Genomic DNA, 15,077 nt, shown 5'->3' on the forward strand with positions numbered 1-15,077 from the left:
CAACCCTCTCTACACAAACATACATTCATTTCAGTATTATTTGAAATTGAAGAGATGGAAGCAACATGATGTTTAACCACATGGGTATTCTTATTGTCATTATGATACACACATAATGATGTTATATTATGTATCATAATAGAGCATATTACCATGAAGCCATTGAGACAGTGTGAACGAACGGTTTTTAATGATAGGGAACAACGCTTATGATATAGTGTTAAATTAAGAAGGATATAAAATCACATTCTACTATATAATACATGAAAGTTGGTTCTTCAAGTCAAAGATTTCTAGTAGCTAAAATATAGATGCAGCTTCATGTTTAATAATAAAAAATTCTTTATTGTATTTTTTTGTTGTTTCTCTGGAATTCAAATTTGTTTGTTTTTATTTGTTTTTATTGGAGTTCAATTTGCCAACATATAGTGTAACACCCAGTGCTCATCCCATCAAGTGCCCACCTCAGTGCCCGTCACCCAATCCCTCCATCCCCCTGCCCACCTCCCTTTCCACCACCCCTTGTTCATTTCCCAGAGTTAGGAGTCTCTCATGTTCTGTATCCCTTTTTGATATTTCCCACTCATTTTTTCCCCTTTCCCCTTTATTCCCTTTCACTATTTTTTATATTCCCCAAATGAATAGACCATGTAACGATTGTCCTTCTCCGATTGACTTACTTCACTCAGCATAATACCCCCCAGTTCCATGCACGTCGAAGCAAATGGTGGGTATTTGTCATTTCTAATGGCTGAGTAATATTCCATTGTGTACATAGACCACAGCTTCTTTATCCATTCATCTTTCGATGGACACTGAGGCTCCTTCCACAGTGTGGCTATTGTGGACATTGCTGCTAGAAACATCGGGGTGCAGGTGTCCTGGCGTTTCACTGCATCTGTATCTTTGGGGTAAATCCCCAACAGTGCAATTGCTGGGTCGTAGGGCAGGTCTATTTTTAACTCTTTGAGGAACCTCCACACAGTTTTCCAGAGTGGCTGCACCAGTTCACATTCCCACCAACAGTGCAGGAGGGTTCCCCTTTAAAGAATTCTTTAAATAACTGATGGTCCATCCACAAAACAATACTTTTTAGCCACTTAAAATTGTTTTGTAAGGATACATAAATTTATGGAAAGATACTGAGGCCATTTGGTTAAGCGGTTGTATTAGCTCCCTAGGCTACTGATGGAAGTGCCTTAAAATAAGACACATTTATTCTTTCTGTGTTCTAGAGGCTGGAAGTCTGACATCAGGGTGTTGGCAGGGCCTGGCTCCCTCTGAAGGGTTTGGGGGAGACCCCTTCTTTGCATCTTGTAGCTTCTGGGTGTTTCTTGTAGGCACATCAGGCCAATCTCCACCTTTGTTATCACTTTGTACGCTCCTTGTGTGTGTCTTCATGCGAATGTCCTTCTGTGTATGTCTCTGTGTCCACGTTTCTTTCTTCTTATAAGGACACCAGTCATACTGGATTAGGGCTCTCTATGATCCAGTAGGATCTCACCTAATCTAACTAGCTACATCTGCCAAGACCCTATTTCCAAAGAAGGTCATGCTCTGAGGTTCTAGGGAGATAGGAATTTTGGGGAGACACTATTTAATCCAGTTTAGTGGGTGAGGTTAAAAAAGTCAGACTTTGTATATAAAATTATACATAATCCTTCACCAAAAAGTTAAAAATTATACTTGACATACACACATACACTCGTAGACATACAGATGCACATATGTACACTTTAAAGATTGGAAGGCTTTGTAAGAAATATTCCAGAGTGGGGGATCCCTGAGTGACTCAGCAGTTTAGCTCCTGCCTTCGGCCCAGGGCGTGATCCTGGAGTCCCGGGATCGAGTCCCATGTCAGGCTCCCGGCATGGAGCCTGCTTCTCCCTCTGCCTGTGTCTCTGCTTCTCTCTCTCTCTCTCTCTCTCTCTCTCTCTGTGTGTGTGTCTCTCATGAATAAATAAATATAATCTTTTAAAAAAAGAAGAAATATTCCAGAGTGGGTCTCTCTGGATTGCAAGATTTTGGGTTCTGCTTTAATGATGTTATTATTTTTCCTGAATTTTCCACATTTTCTACATTGACAACACATTTCTTTTATAGTGAAAACAATACTGAATTAAATTTTTTTTTTTTGCCAAATTGTCCAAAATTAAAATAGCTGATCGTGTGGATTGCATTGCACATTAGTTTCTACAGGCAACTTTCCTGGAGGGATTTTGCCAATCCAGGATATTTCAGACTTCTTGCAATGTGCGTGTCTTTTGTAGCAGCAATTGCATTAAAAAATAGACTTACTTTTATTTTTAAACTTTCATTTATTTATTTTTAAATTTAAATCCAATATTATTAACATATACTGTTATTATTAGTTTTGGAGGTAGTATTTATGATTCATCACTTGTATACAATACCTAGTACTCATTACTTCAAGTTCCCCCCCTCCCTTAATGCCCATCTAGATTTTTTTATTTTTTAGAGCAGTTTTGGGATCACAGCAACATTGAGCAGAAGGTACAGAGAGTTCCCTCCACACATGGATAATCCCCTCCACGGCCGGCAGCATCCCCAGGCCAGAGTGGTACATTTGTTGCAAATGATGGATCTACAATTGATAGTCATAGTCACACGAAGTCCACAGTTGACCTTAGAGTTATTAAATCTTGGTATTGGACGTGATATGGGTTTTGACAAATGTGTAATGACACCTACCCACCATTACAGTACCATGCAGAGTATTTCCACTATCCTAAAAATCCTTTCTTCTCTGCCTATTTATTCCCCTACTTCCCCAGCAATCACAGATCTTTTTACAGTCTCTGTAATAGCAATCGCAGTCTGCAGAACGGACCCTAAGGAAATCATTAGGCGTAGCCTCCCCGATCCAACAGACACGGTGTTCACCACCTCGTGTGGCATGAAGCCTGATAGAGTCAGCTTAGGTAAGTGATGCTACCTTCAGTTGATGGAATTATGCACAGTCACTAAAAATAATTTACAGTATTTACTGACTGGGGGCAGAGGTTTGTAATATATTAAGTAAATAAAATCTGACTACTGAACAATAGGTCCCATATGAACATTTTCAAGCAGATACATGCCATGCTGTTAACAGGGCTTGTCTGCATGGTGTGCTTAGAAGCAATCTGATTCAAACTTTTCTCCTTTTGGATCACCTGCATTTCCTAACTCTTTTTCATAGTAAATACATATTAATTTTTAAATAAGGAAAATAATAGGAGCCGTTCATTAAAAATGGATAATGCTTATCCATGGGTGATGTTGAGATTATAGACGGTTTTTATTTTATTTTATTCTTCATTTTAGGTTGAGCCTAATATGAAATTGCTCTTTCTGTAGGAAAAAAAATGGTTACGTGTAGGCACTTTTATATTATTACTTTTAATATTTTAAAAAAATTCTAGGGGGATTATGTCACCTGTTCACTTAGGTTCCTCAAAGGGCTCCTGTTGAGGGGATTTAAGACTGTGACTCTCACACAAATAAATCTAAAAAGGAACACATGTCTGAGATTTTATTTAACTCACTAATTAATGAGGAAACCAACTAGCAAGACATTACAACAGGTTCAGTGGAGAATTCCAAGAACACACATGTACACGCTATCACGGATGCTGAAAAATTTCCAAACAGATGCAAAACTGGCCAATATCTGAAGAGCAAACATCAAGCGTATCTTCACCAAAATTCACTTGCATATCTATATATCCATATACAGGAGTAATTAGTATTACTATCAGTTTCTTAGAGCTTTGTATTAGTCGGGTTCTCTAGAAATAGACCCAGTAGGTGTGTTGTGTGGTACGTGCTGGATGGCTGGTTTGTGCAAGCACACCCTGAACGTCCCTGTTAATCACTATCTTGAGACTATATGGATCTCATCCTCCCACTATATTCCCATTGAGCAAGAAATGTAGAAAAATGTGTTGTTCAGTGTTTGAGGTCAGGTGCTCAGGAGACAACCAACCTGGAACATAATGAGGGGTGTCCAGATGGCAGGTCTTCATGTCCTTGGAATGCTGGCCATGCAAGGAGGAAAGGTGACAGGTGGTTGCTAGGCTAGTTGCTACATTATAAAAGCAGCAGGTGGTTTGCCCAATGAGCTACTTCTGGACTCCCTAATGTAAGCTCCCCCAGTGAATCCCTATGTTGATTGCTGTCTCTGGGTCAATTCTTGAGTCTCGTGGGATGACCGCCCACCTTGGGCTTAGAGTCTGCTGGTGCACAGCTGCACGATATGCATGTATATATATATGTATGGTGTATTATGAGAAGCTCACTCATGCAATTTGGGAGGGTGAGGAAGTACAGACCTGGGAGACTTGGTGCTGTGGCTCTCATCAGAGTCTGAAGCCCTCAGTCCAAAGGCCTGAGGACCAGGAGTGCCAATATCCAAGAGCATTGGATATTGGAGAAGGTGGATTATTAATTGCTATTATTAATAAGCAGAGAGAGAAATTTCACTGTTTTTCACCCTTTTGTTCTATTTAGGCCCTCATTGGATTAGATGAGTCTGCCTGCATTCATTCGGGAGCCATATCTGCTTTACTCAGTCTCCGGATTCAAATGTTAACATCTTACCAAGATACCTTCACACACACCCCCAGCAATCGTGTCTAACTGGCTGTCTGGGCACCTTGTAGCCCAGTCAAGTTGATGTATAGAATGAACCATCATACGCTTAGAGTTTTCAATAATGATTGAAGATGGCTCAGGTCCTGTTGCATCAGGTAACTCCATGTGGAGAGCAAGATGGAGTTGCTCATGTCAAGCAGTGACTCATATCAAACAGTGATGTAAGGAGCCAAAGGCATTGCAGCCAAGACCAGATATTGGCCGGTGACACCAGCACCCACCGATGACACCCCCAGACCTGACAGCCAGCAGAAGCATAGGAGGCCTGTAGGGGCCCCAGACGGGTGACATCCCTCAACAAGGGAGGATTTTTGCAGCAAACCATCAGACTTCCCAGACACTGACCCCTCCACATCTGACCACTTCAAAAACACAGCTGCTGCGGAAGGTCCTGCCCAAATGAGGCCCAGGAGCAACAGAGATCCTTGCCTGCTGGGATGTAAGAGGCAGTGCCAGCTGGAAGCGGACCCGGACGGGCCAGAGGCCTTATCTCCACTGTGCACCCACACACTCACTTCGCCTGGGATGGTTCACTTACAACGTCCTGTTCCACCTCATTTGTTGTGTGGCCTGTCTCCTGCCTTGTTTTGTGGGATGTGCAAGAAGCCAAGTTCAACACGCCGTGAAATGTCCCTGAGTTTGGAATCCTGGACCTGCTTCATCATCGCGTGAACCTTGCTTGAGGACCGAATAAAGCCGGCCCTGGGGCAGACACACCTTACGTGTGCACCTTCATAGTGTGCTCACGACACCCCACAAACTTCTTTGCTCATTTCAAAGTTTTTCGCTGCTTTTTCGGACATTTCTTTTTATATGTGAAGATAAAAACCCAATTCTTGACTGTACCCTTTGGTCTGGACCCTGGCTCTCCTCTGGACCAAAGGAAGACCCTGTCCTCCTCCAACCCTCATCCCTTTGCATTCAGGCCCCACTAGGCCCTCTGACTTCCTCGGGCTTGAGGACCTCCCACCGCCCACCTGCTGCACGGACGCCCCCCTTGCCTTGCTTCAAGAGGGGATCCTCCTCAACTTCACCCTCCTACCCACCCCCACCTGAGCTCAAACTTTGTTTCCTCAGGGAAACCCCCTCCCAACCCCTGCACCTTCATCAAAGCTTCTTTTAGAGACTTTGCCACAACTTGAATTTTAGTGTGAATATGTTCTATGTAAATCTGAACTTTGTGATTTTCAAATAGCATAGGCTAAAAATCTTAGTAAATCTTTCTGCTTAAACTTGGAAATAATGCAAACCTTCTAAAGTACCCTTTCCCTCTGCCCCCTGCCCCCCCCCACGCCCCCCCAAAAAAGTCCCTCAGGACCGCAGAGCTTCAGAGCTGCATTTCCAATGACCTGTAAACAGGGTTTCCACCCTGGGTGGCTGGTGGACAGAAGTGTCCGCACCCGGGGTCAGCAGCGTAGACCTTGCACTTGCTGTGACACTTCTGTGGTGGTTACTGTTTTTCCACACGCAGGTTGTTATGGCACTTGCAGGGGACCAGAAGATGCTGGAATTATGGTAAGCTGAAGATAAGTGAGACACAGCAGACACCAGACGAGCCCTCCCCTCTCCTGCATGGGGACACTCTTATCACAATCTACGGAACAAACTTTCCTGACACAACCCTTTAGCCTCTCCCAAGCATTCACCTTTCCACGGCTCGCCACGCCTAAAAGCCTACATTTCGTTTCCTTTGTCCTGTCACTTCTCTTCAAATGTATTGTCCCATGAAGACTCCTTTGGGTTACTCTGCGCTGAGTTTCCCCCACCTGTATGCATGCAGCCTGTATTAATAAACTCTCCGTATTCTCTTGTTTTTCTCTTGTGTGTCTTTTGTCAATTTAATTTTCAGGGCCCAAGCCACAACACCAACGAGCATATAGGAAAATTTCTTTCCCCCTTCTCCTACACACTCACGGTTACCATAACTTAAAGTGTCTAGAAGCTCCGACAATATTCTCCAGTGGTAGTGCTGAGGCTAAGACTCTTCTCTAAAGGCCAGTCCTCACGACTCCTGGTGCTGATACTCTAAACAGTAGGAAAATTAAAAAAAAAAATTTTATTTATTTATTCATGAGAGACATACAGAGAGAGGCAGAGACACAGGCAGAGGGAGAAGCAGGCTCCCTGCGGGGAGCCCGATGCGGGACTTGATCCTAGAACCTTAGGATCACACCCTGAACCCAAGGCAGACGCTCAACCACTGAGTCACCTGAACTGAGAAAAAATTTTAAGAAGTATATCAGGGAACAAAATCGGCCACACTGGCCTTGGGTGTTCATTTTTGTGGCTCATTGTTCTGGAATTATGAGTTTTGAATTATGCTTCGCTTTTAGGGACATAGTTCATAAATAAAATGCTACAATCTTGTGTGCATTTGAGAGATTATTTGACTCACGTGTTGATTTCTGGAATCTATCTGTTGTGCGCACCATTTTTTCTGACTGGCTCCTAGCACAGGACCTTGTAGGGGAGGAGGAAAAAAAAGTCTTTCCCTTCACCCTCTTAGGTGCTATGCCTGAAACCTGTGAATTAAACTATCAGAACACAGGTTAACAGGGTAAAGGTTTATTCTGCAGGCATATGGGAACCGACGGAGGAAGCATCTGGCTCACCAGGTGATTAGAGTTAACGGCTTGTATACCTAATTTAGAAGGGGAAAGTGAAGAGGGAAAGAATCTTGTTATAGGAAAAACAAATAGATTTTTTTTTTTTGGAAGGACAAATAGATTTTCAGGAGAATAGACAGGAGATGGGAAAGTTTGTGATAATGTTTATCTACACAGGTATAAGTGTTCTTTCGATTTTATTTGGGGTCACAGACTCCCCCTGGAGAAGGGATCTGGAGTAGGCTTTGTGTTCTCCCTTTTGTGGGTAGATCCACCCTGAAGAGGAGTTTACAGCAGCCTTATTTCCCAGTAGCTGCTGTTTTTAGCCAGAAAAGGGAAACTCTGAGAAGACTTAAAAAAAAAAATCTGTTAAATGTCAAATATAATTTTCAGCGTAAAATAATCTTTCTGCCAAACTGGCATCTTTTGGGGTGGTATATTCTGATCCCATTCAACTGGAGAGAAACGTTTCCCCCTATTTATTTGTTTCGGGGTCTTACGCTAAGTACAGGATCCACACCCTCGGGTGGTGTCTGTTCTGTTCTTGACCCCGAGTCCCCTGACAAGCTGAGAACGCAGTGCGGGGAGAGAATCCAGATGCTCCGAGAGAACCCCACGAGAGCACACAGTTCCGCGCCGGGCTGCGCGGTCCCATTCTGGGCGGTGGTCTTTTCCAGAAACTGCCACAGCGCTCCGAGAGGCCAAGGTCCTCTGTTCACGGGAGCGGCCGGGTGTGGGCGTGGGAGGCCGAGGAAACCTCTCGGAGGTCATCCTACAAACGCTCCCCCAGGGAGGTGAGGCCGCATTCCAGAGGGCTTCATCATCAGGGCTTCTGGCCTTTCAGGGAAGCACCTGCGCTTGGGGATGTGCAGGTGCCTGGCCCGAGAAGGAACCGGCTGGGCCGGACCCAGGTCTGCGCTGACGCCAGAGGGCGGCGAGGCTGTCCAGGCCCATGTCTGCAGCTGGGAAGCCCCCACCCCCACCCCTGGCCCGGCCAGACGACCACTGGCCAGGCCAGCAGGGCCCAGGCGGGGCTTGGCTCTGTGGGACCGGGAGAGAGGCCCAGAGGAGGAGCCGGGTGGAGGCTGGGGGAAGCGGTGGTGGCCCGGTGGCCCGGTGGCCCTGCCATCCTCAGCCCCACCAACCTGCCCCGGCTGCTGTTTGGGGCTGGCTAATGATTAGCAGGAAAAAACCATCACTCCGGGGCGCGCACACCTTCCGGGAGCCAGGGGCCGGTGCAGGCAGAGGCCACCCCTGTGTTGATGGCCCGGCCTGTGACGTGCCACAGCCATTTCGCGAGGAACTTCCTGTTGACTGGTGACGTGGGTCGGGATTCTTGGGCGGCCACACAGGTTTGTGTCTGCGTCTGCGTGGGGCGAGGCGGAGGACGGTGGGCCAGATGCCTCTGGGATCAGAGGACCTTCTCTGAAGCCCCAGGGCGGGGGCTGTCGTGCTGCAGGTGAGCCTGCTCGGGCCGCGGCCGGGCGTCTGTCCAGCGGGCTTGTCCCCAGGCACCTGTCTCGGGCGAGGGGCGGGCCGCCTGGCCGCAGGCCTCGAGCTGCTCTCCCAGGAGAAGCGGCTCGGGATCAGACACATACTCTTTGTTTCCCAACTCCCACAAAGTTAAACATTAAAAAAGGAGGCTGCTCTGGGAGTTGAGGAACTCAAGATGGTTTTAAGAGAGCCCCCTTTCACGGGGCGCTGCGCTCTGGGGTGCGGGGGAACCCGAGACCCCGCTGGAGTTTGGGAGGTCAGGGTTGCAGGGCTGGAAAATCACCGTGGCCCCGTTGCTCATTCCGTGCACCTGCCAACGCCGTGTGTCCTCCCCCGTGGGAAGGAGAGCTGCTCCGAAGCCTCCGGAAGCCCTCCGAGGGCCCTGAGTCGGTCAGGCAGGGCAGCCCTTCCGGAGGTCGGGGTGCAGGGGCGGGTGTGTCCGAGGGGAGCTGTGCTGGTGCCCATTTATATCTGCGCACAGACGTGTGCAGGCAGCCCCTGGCATGGATTTGGCTGCAGCTAATTCTCACCCACCCTGACACGCACTCGTCCTTCCTTTTGGGATTCGGCTTCGTGGCGCGGCCTGTAACAACGGGACGTTTGCAGGCGCCTTCGGATCTTAGGATATCACGCTATTTCCAGGAACCCAGAAATGTGCGTGTGAGTAATTAAGGGAGATGATCACATCAGCCATCTCCTTCCTGAGATCCCTCCTCCTGTTTAACCCTTGTAAGGAATTGGTTGGTGGTTAAATCCCATCTATTTAATACAATTTAATAAGGTGTCAGGTTTTAAGACTTTGCAGTTTTTCTACTAGAAGCAGGCACTTCCAGTCTCCAAGAACAAAATGAATGAGAAGTCAGTTCCATCTCAGGGATGACCTCAGACCACTCTCTAGGGGTACTAACTTGCAAATTACCTGCCACAGGTCCTCATTTGATTAAAACAAAGGGTCTGATTTCAGTGAGAACCTGGAATCGGCTTTCTGACAGCTCTTTCCTGCGTGCACCCTTCACACCCGGCCCGGCACACATGTGCGTTCGCAGCAATCCTGGCACGGGGCTCCTGCAGCTCTCGGGGTGCTCCTACCCCGTCCGCCCTGTGGGTTCCGCTGGGCTCTTTGGAAACCGAGTCCCTTCTTCTACGGAGAATAAGCCCGACGGCGGCACAACCGAGCCCGTCGTAAATGCAGCACTCTGGCCCCTGTCCCAGGCCTGACTCAGCTCCGTTATCAGGATTCCCCAGGGGACCTCAAGCTGCCCCGGCAGTTTCAATAGCGCTGGCTGCGCAATTGTCATTTATTGCTTTGGGGAGAAGGTGCAAGCTTCGGCTTCTCCTCCAGCCGCGCCCGGGGAGCAGCACGCTGGGGGCCCGGTGCAGGGCCTGGTCGGCCGAGCTGCTGAGTCGTGCTCGTCGAACCCTGAAATCAGTAAATGATTCATTCGGTGCTTCCTGGCTCGGGGTCTGGAACGGGGCTGGGAAGGAAGGCTGAGATTTCAGTTTGGTTCGTGTGCGGCTGCTGAGGCCCGTTTGTGGGGGTCTCTGGCCTGTTTTAGATTCCTGCAGGGCTGACCCCCCCCACCCCCCCACTGAAGACCCCCGCGCCGGGCAGGGGGCTGCAGCACACATATTGTGAACCTTACCTTATGCACATGAGTGGCTACAGTTTTGCACACATGCTGCTTTTTGCTTTCCCGGCACATCAGAGAAACAAAGGGGTGGGAAGCCCGTGTTCCTCCTCACGAGCTCTGAACACCCAGTATCTCACCTGAATGGGAAACGGGTTACAGGCCCGAGCATTTTCCCGATGCTTCACACCGTCACTCAGTTTTATTCAGCCACCGGGATGCTGTGTGCTCCGCAGACCAGACCGAGGCGTGGCGGTTATTTATCGGTGCCCTGCTTCACGTCTTGTGTTTCTGCGTGTGTGTTGCCGTGGGGTCCGCCTCTTTCGGCCTGAATGAGAAGAAAGGAGAATGAAGCTCCGCGTAGGTGCCAGCTCGTTACAAAATCCCAGGGTGGGGGTAGGGGGCGGTCTCTGGTGGAACCGCTGCCCCACATCTTGGAGGGTCCGGGTGGCTCCCTCTCCACCTGCTGATGGGGCTGGGACATCTGTGCGGATGCCAAAGCCACAGAAAACCATCCCCTGGTTAGGGCGCCGTGTTCCACACGGCGGTGGTGAAGCACATGTGAAAGAAAAAGAGCCTTTTTCTGAGGCTAAAGGGCTGTCATTTTTGTGGCCAGTTCCCAGCATGGCCAGTGAGTGACTTTCCGCGACGGCATCGCATAGGTTGGGCGCGGGGAGAAGGAGAAAATAAAAAGACAACATGCGGGGCTGGAAGGTGAGCAAGAGGCTTATCCAAGAACAAGGGATTGGCAGGAAGGGCCAAGACGTGTACAGGACAGGACCCCTGCCAGGGGGCCAGCAAGGCTTTACTGCATCTACCCTGACCTCCCCTAGCTCTGACCTGTGCTGCTCTCCCTCGCCCTGCCCTAGCTGCAGAGCCCTCTCAATCGCATTAGCACGGTCCCACCCCAGGGCCTTTGCACCTGCTGCTCCTCTGCAGATACCTATGCGGCTGCCCACCTCCCTCCCCCACTGTTCACAGAGCACCTTCTCGGGAGCCTCTCTCTGACTTCCCTAGAGGTAGTCATAGCCAGCCCACTCCACACGCACAACCACTTGCACACGCGCTGCTGTTCTATGTTCCTCTGTATGTTTGGCAACTTCTAATAAGCTTATGTTCTAGTTCTTCATTTTATTGCCCGTTTTCCCTTTTGTTCATGTGAACCTGTTGCGGGCAGGATTTATTTTTTTCCTCTGATGAAAACATCACGTTTGAAAGGGTGGGCAGTAGGCCCCTGCCCCTATGGCGCAGGGAGGGCTTCCGTGGAAACGTTGTGCCATCTGCAGTCCATGATTTACATATGGACTTGGGAGTAAGATCATTTAATACGGCGATTCTCGATCTTGAGCACGTGCCAGAAGTGGCTCCTTATTTTATTGCTTAGACAGATTTCTGGGCTCATCCCTGGATTTTCTGATCCAGTGTTTGGGGGAAGGAGCCTGGTGCTGCTGACCCACACTGAGTGGCTCTGACTAATCCATCCACAGGCACCCACAGGCTGGTAGGGGCCCCGCGTCCTCTGAACAGCGAATGCTCATCATGATGGGCTGTTACCTGCCTGCTTTATTTTCCCAGGACTGAAGGAAACGTGTGGAGATGGACAGTAGCTGGAAAGGCATCCCGGCCGTGCTTGTCGTCCTGGCTGGGCTGGCAGGTAGGGCTCCTGCGAGCTTGGTGGAACGAGCCTGGGCATCTGCTTGAAGTGGGCGGAAGGGAGCCCAGCGAGGTGGCCTGGACATGTGGCTGCCAGAAGCTTCTTCCTCGGGCCCTGCTCACAGCGGAGTCTCCTCTATGGGGCCCATTTCCTGCTCTGCTGAGTGGTGGGGGTGGCCCTGCCTGTGCCCTTCATGTGCCTGCAGCCCACCACTCCTGTTCCTTGGTTTGTCCCTGTTGTGGGCATTTGCCCCCCCGCCCCCCGCCCCCGTCTTTCCCTATTACTCATGGCTCTTGTTGAAATGTCCCATCATCTGCCCAGTTTTCTCTTCTTCTGTTTATATCCGGCCTTCAAGGACGGTCTGATCCTGGCATCACTGCCTCCCTGAAGCCCTCCTGACCTGGTAGTTTTCAGGGTCATAATCCCAGCTCCCATTTATTGACAGGGACAGGTCCACTGCCTGTGAGGCCTGCCATTCCTCCCATCAGCTTCTCCTTGACCCTCATCTCCCCCCAGGGAGCCAGTCGGAAAGGACTCCAGGGTGTCCAAGGCCAGGGTCTCCGGATCAGACTCTGCTTTACAGGAGATGGAGCGAGTAGATGGCGGGGTCCTTGGGGCGGCCAGAGTTGGCTTCCCCAGATTACGTCTTGTCTAGATTTCTTTGCTTCAGGTGTATTTATCTTGTTTTCCCAACTAGGCTTTATTTTTTTTTTTAATTTTTCATTTTTTAAAGATTTTATTTATTCATGAGAGACAGAGAGAGAGAGAGAGACAGAGAGAGAGGCACAAACACAGGCAGAGGGAGAAGCAGGTTCCACACAGGGAGCCCGACGTGGGACTCGATCCCGGGTCTCCAGGATCACCCCCTGGGCTGAAGGTGGTGCTAAACCACTGAGCCACCGGGGCTGCCCCCAACTAGGCTTTAAACCCTAGAGGGTACCTGTCCTGTATTCCTCATGCAGCAATTTTAAGGCACTGCACTGAAGCATAACAAACATATAGAGAAGTGCACAAGTCATAGAGGTCGAGCTTGATGAATTTTCACAGATGGAACACCTTCTTGTATCAACAGTGAGACCAAACACCTTCCACAAATGCCCCCTTTGGTCACCCTGATATCCTCTCCCCCAATATTCAATATTTATTGAGAAACTAAAAAGGCAAAAAAAAAAAATAGGATAGGGACTATCAGAGTGTGTTATGGGCTGTAAGGACTGTTCTGTAAGTTTTGGTTGGGGTACACGTGGCCACAGTAAGCCCAGGGGCCCAGGCTGTGGTGTGAACATGTATTTTGGGGGCAAAGATGTTCGGAAAGGCCGGCTTACGGCACGTGCAGTGAGAGGTGTTTAGTAGGTTGCTGCATAAACGTTTGTGTGCAGAGTGGACAGCGAAACACCGTCCCTGCTCGTGGAGCGTAAGGACTTGTTGTGGGGCCAGCAGGCCACGCTCAGCACACATTTTAGGGGCAAGGCTCCAACGCGGCTATTTCAGCCACAGTGGCAAAAAGTCTCCTAGCAGCTCAGCGGGAAAGGGATGTGCTATGGGGCCTACCATTTTCCTGAGATGTTTTTCCTGAAGCTCTGTTTTGAATGAAGGGATGGCTCTGGTTGAGGCCCGGGGATGGCTGTTCCAGGAGGGGAGAGGGTTACGGGCTGCTTCCAATGCCCCCCCGGGGGCTGGGGTCCATCACAAAAGCCTGGGCCCCTGGATGTTTCATCTTGGAAAGTCTTGGGGCAGGGACTCCTTCATTTGTAGTCTTGGCTTTGAATTAGCTGTGAGCAACCTTCATAAGCATCCAAAGGGTCCCTGCCAGCTCTCTCCTCTCCACCTTGTCCCCACGTAATGGTTTATTTAGAATCTGACACCCTTATTTATTTACTCAGTGAATATTTCATGTAGGACCTATTATGTGCTATTTAGTTGCAGGCACTGGGATGTGGTGATGGGCAAAGCCAGGCATAGTCCCTGCTAACAAAGAGCTAAGAGCCTAGCTGGGGAATCAAGTGTTAGTTGAAAAATCAGTATAAAATCACTATTGTGATGATTGCTTCGATGCTTTGAAAGCCTGTTATAGGATAATAGGATAATTCAACCTAAAGTGGAAGTCTGGGGAGGCTTCCTCGGGGAGGAGACAATAAGACTGGGAGCTGAGGAAGGAGACTGGCGTGCCAGGCTGATCACTGCCTGTGCAAAGGCCCTGGGGCCAGAAAGAGTTGATGAGTTGGGTAAATTTAGGAATAGCCTGGTAACTGGAGGGTGGAGTTTGGGGCAAAAGGAAGTTGATGCAATACTAAGTAGGGTTCTAAGATGTGATAATGTTAGGGGCTATCTGGTCTTTATCCCAAATGGATGTGTTTAAAATATTTAAACAAAGACTGAGTGTGGGGGTGGGAGGTATCTGCTCACACCGGTTTGCTGAGAAGGTCCCCCTGGGTGGTGGTTGGCGCAGGGGTGATGCTGGGGCCTCCTGCCATCATCAGTGGGACCTGCAGGGGCCTCAGGACCCTTCCCTCCCTTCTCAGTTTGCTTCTGACGGTCCCAACCCCTGACGTGTTCTGATTCCCGTTTTCTTCCTCAGAGCAGCCACACTAAACCGTTTCTCTGCTGCCAAACCCCTTGCACTTCCCTTTCTCCCTTCTGCTTTTCATGGTCTGCCTATTTCTTTCCTGTGCTAAGTGAGAGATTGGCGATGGTGAGAGTTGTGCAGGTGCAGCGAGAGTGGCCGGAGGAGAGTGTCTAACCCTCTGCCAAGAGGGACAGCCAGCTGCTACTCCAGGGAGCTGAGAAAGAACCTCGGTAGAGGGGTGACAGGGTCCGCCTTTGGGATCAATTTATGGACGGCTCGCAGGAGGCCCAGGAGCAGGCAGAGGAGCGACTATCTGAGTGATCCCCATTTTGCAGATGAGAGGGTGCAGCGAGTCGAAGAGACACTTTTCGGTCCCAGCTGCAGCCAGTGGTTCATGGAGATGCCTGGTGGGCTGGGATCCTAGGCAGGGGAGGAAGCGAGAGGGTGGCGCGGGACCCTGAGTTGGGTGGTCA

The 15,077-nt window shown here is 49.3% G+C and overlaps 1 protein-coding gene and 1 long non-coding RNA gene across 8 annotated transcripts in view; both read left to right on the top strand.

Moving 5' to 3' along the window:
• The first annotated feature begins 2,485 nt into the window (after positions 1-2,485).
• LOC125754125 (uncharacterized) lies at positions 2,486-6,466 on the top strand. Its single transcript, XR_007407558.1, has 2 exons — positions 2,486-2,942; positions 4,513-6,466. It is a non-coding gene; the product is annotated as an uncharacterized LOC125754125 (long non-coding RNA).
• Positions 6,467-8,179: 1,713 nt separating this feature from the next.
• The window catches only part of IGSF5 (immunoglobulin superfamily member 5), a 43,973-nt gene continuing 37,075 nt past the window's right edge, over positions 8,180-15,077 (top strand). The window contains exons 1-3 of one of the 7 annotated variants that reach the window (XM_049104643.1): positions 8,183-8,721; positions 9,363-9,416; positions 11,960-12,038. In XM_049104643.1, the coding sequence (XP_048960600.1) occupies positions 11,981-12,038 (58 nt within the window). In that variant the 5' untranslated portion in view covers positions 8,183-8,721; positions 9,363-9,416; positions 11,960-11,980. Of the gene's footprint in view, positions 8,722-9,362; positions 9,417-10,620; positions 10,745-11,959; positions 12,039-15,077 lie in introns of all 7 variants that reach the window. The other 6 variants (XM_049104644.1, XM_049104645.1, XM_025449820.3 and 3 more) reach the window with 6 other exon arrangements.

Source organism: Canis lupus, chromosome 31 (assembly GCF_003254725.2).
Source record: "Canis lupus dingo isolate Sandy chromosome 31, ASM325472v2, whole genome shotgun sequence".
NCBI lineage: Eukaryota > Metazoa > Chordata > Mammalia > Carnivora > Canidae > Canis > Canis lupus.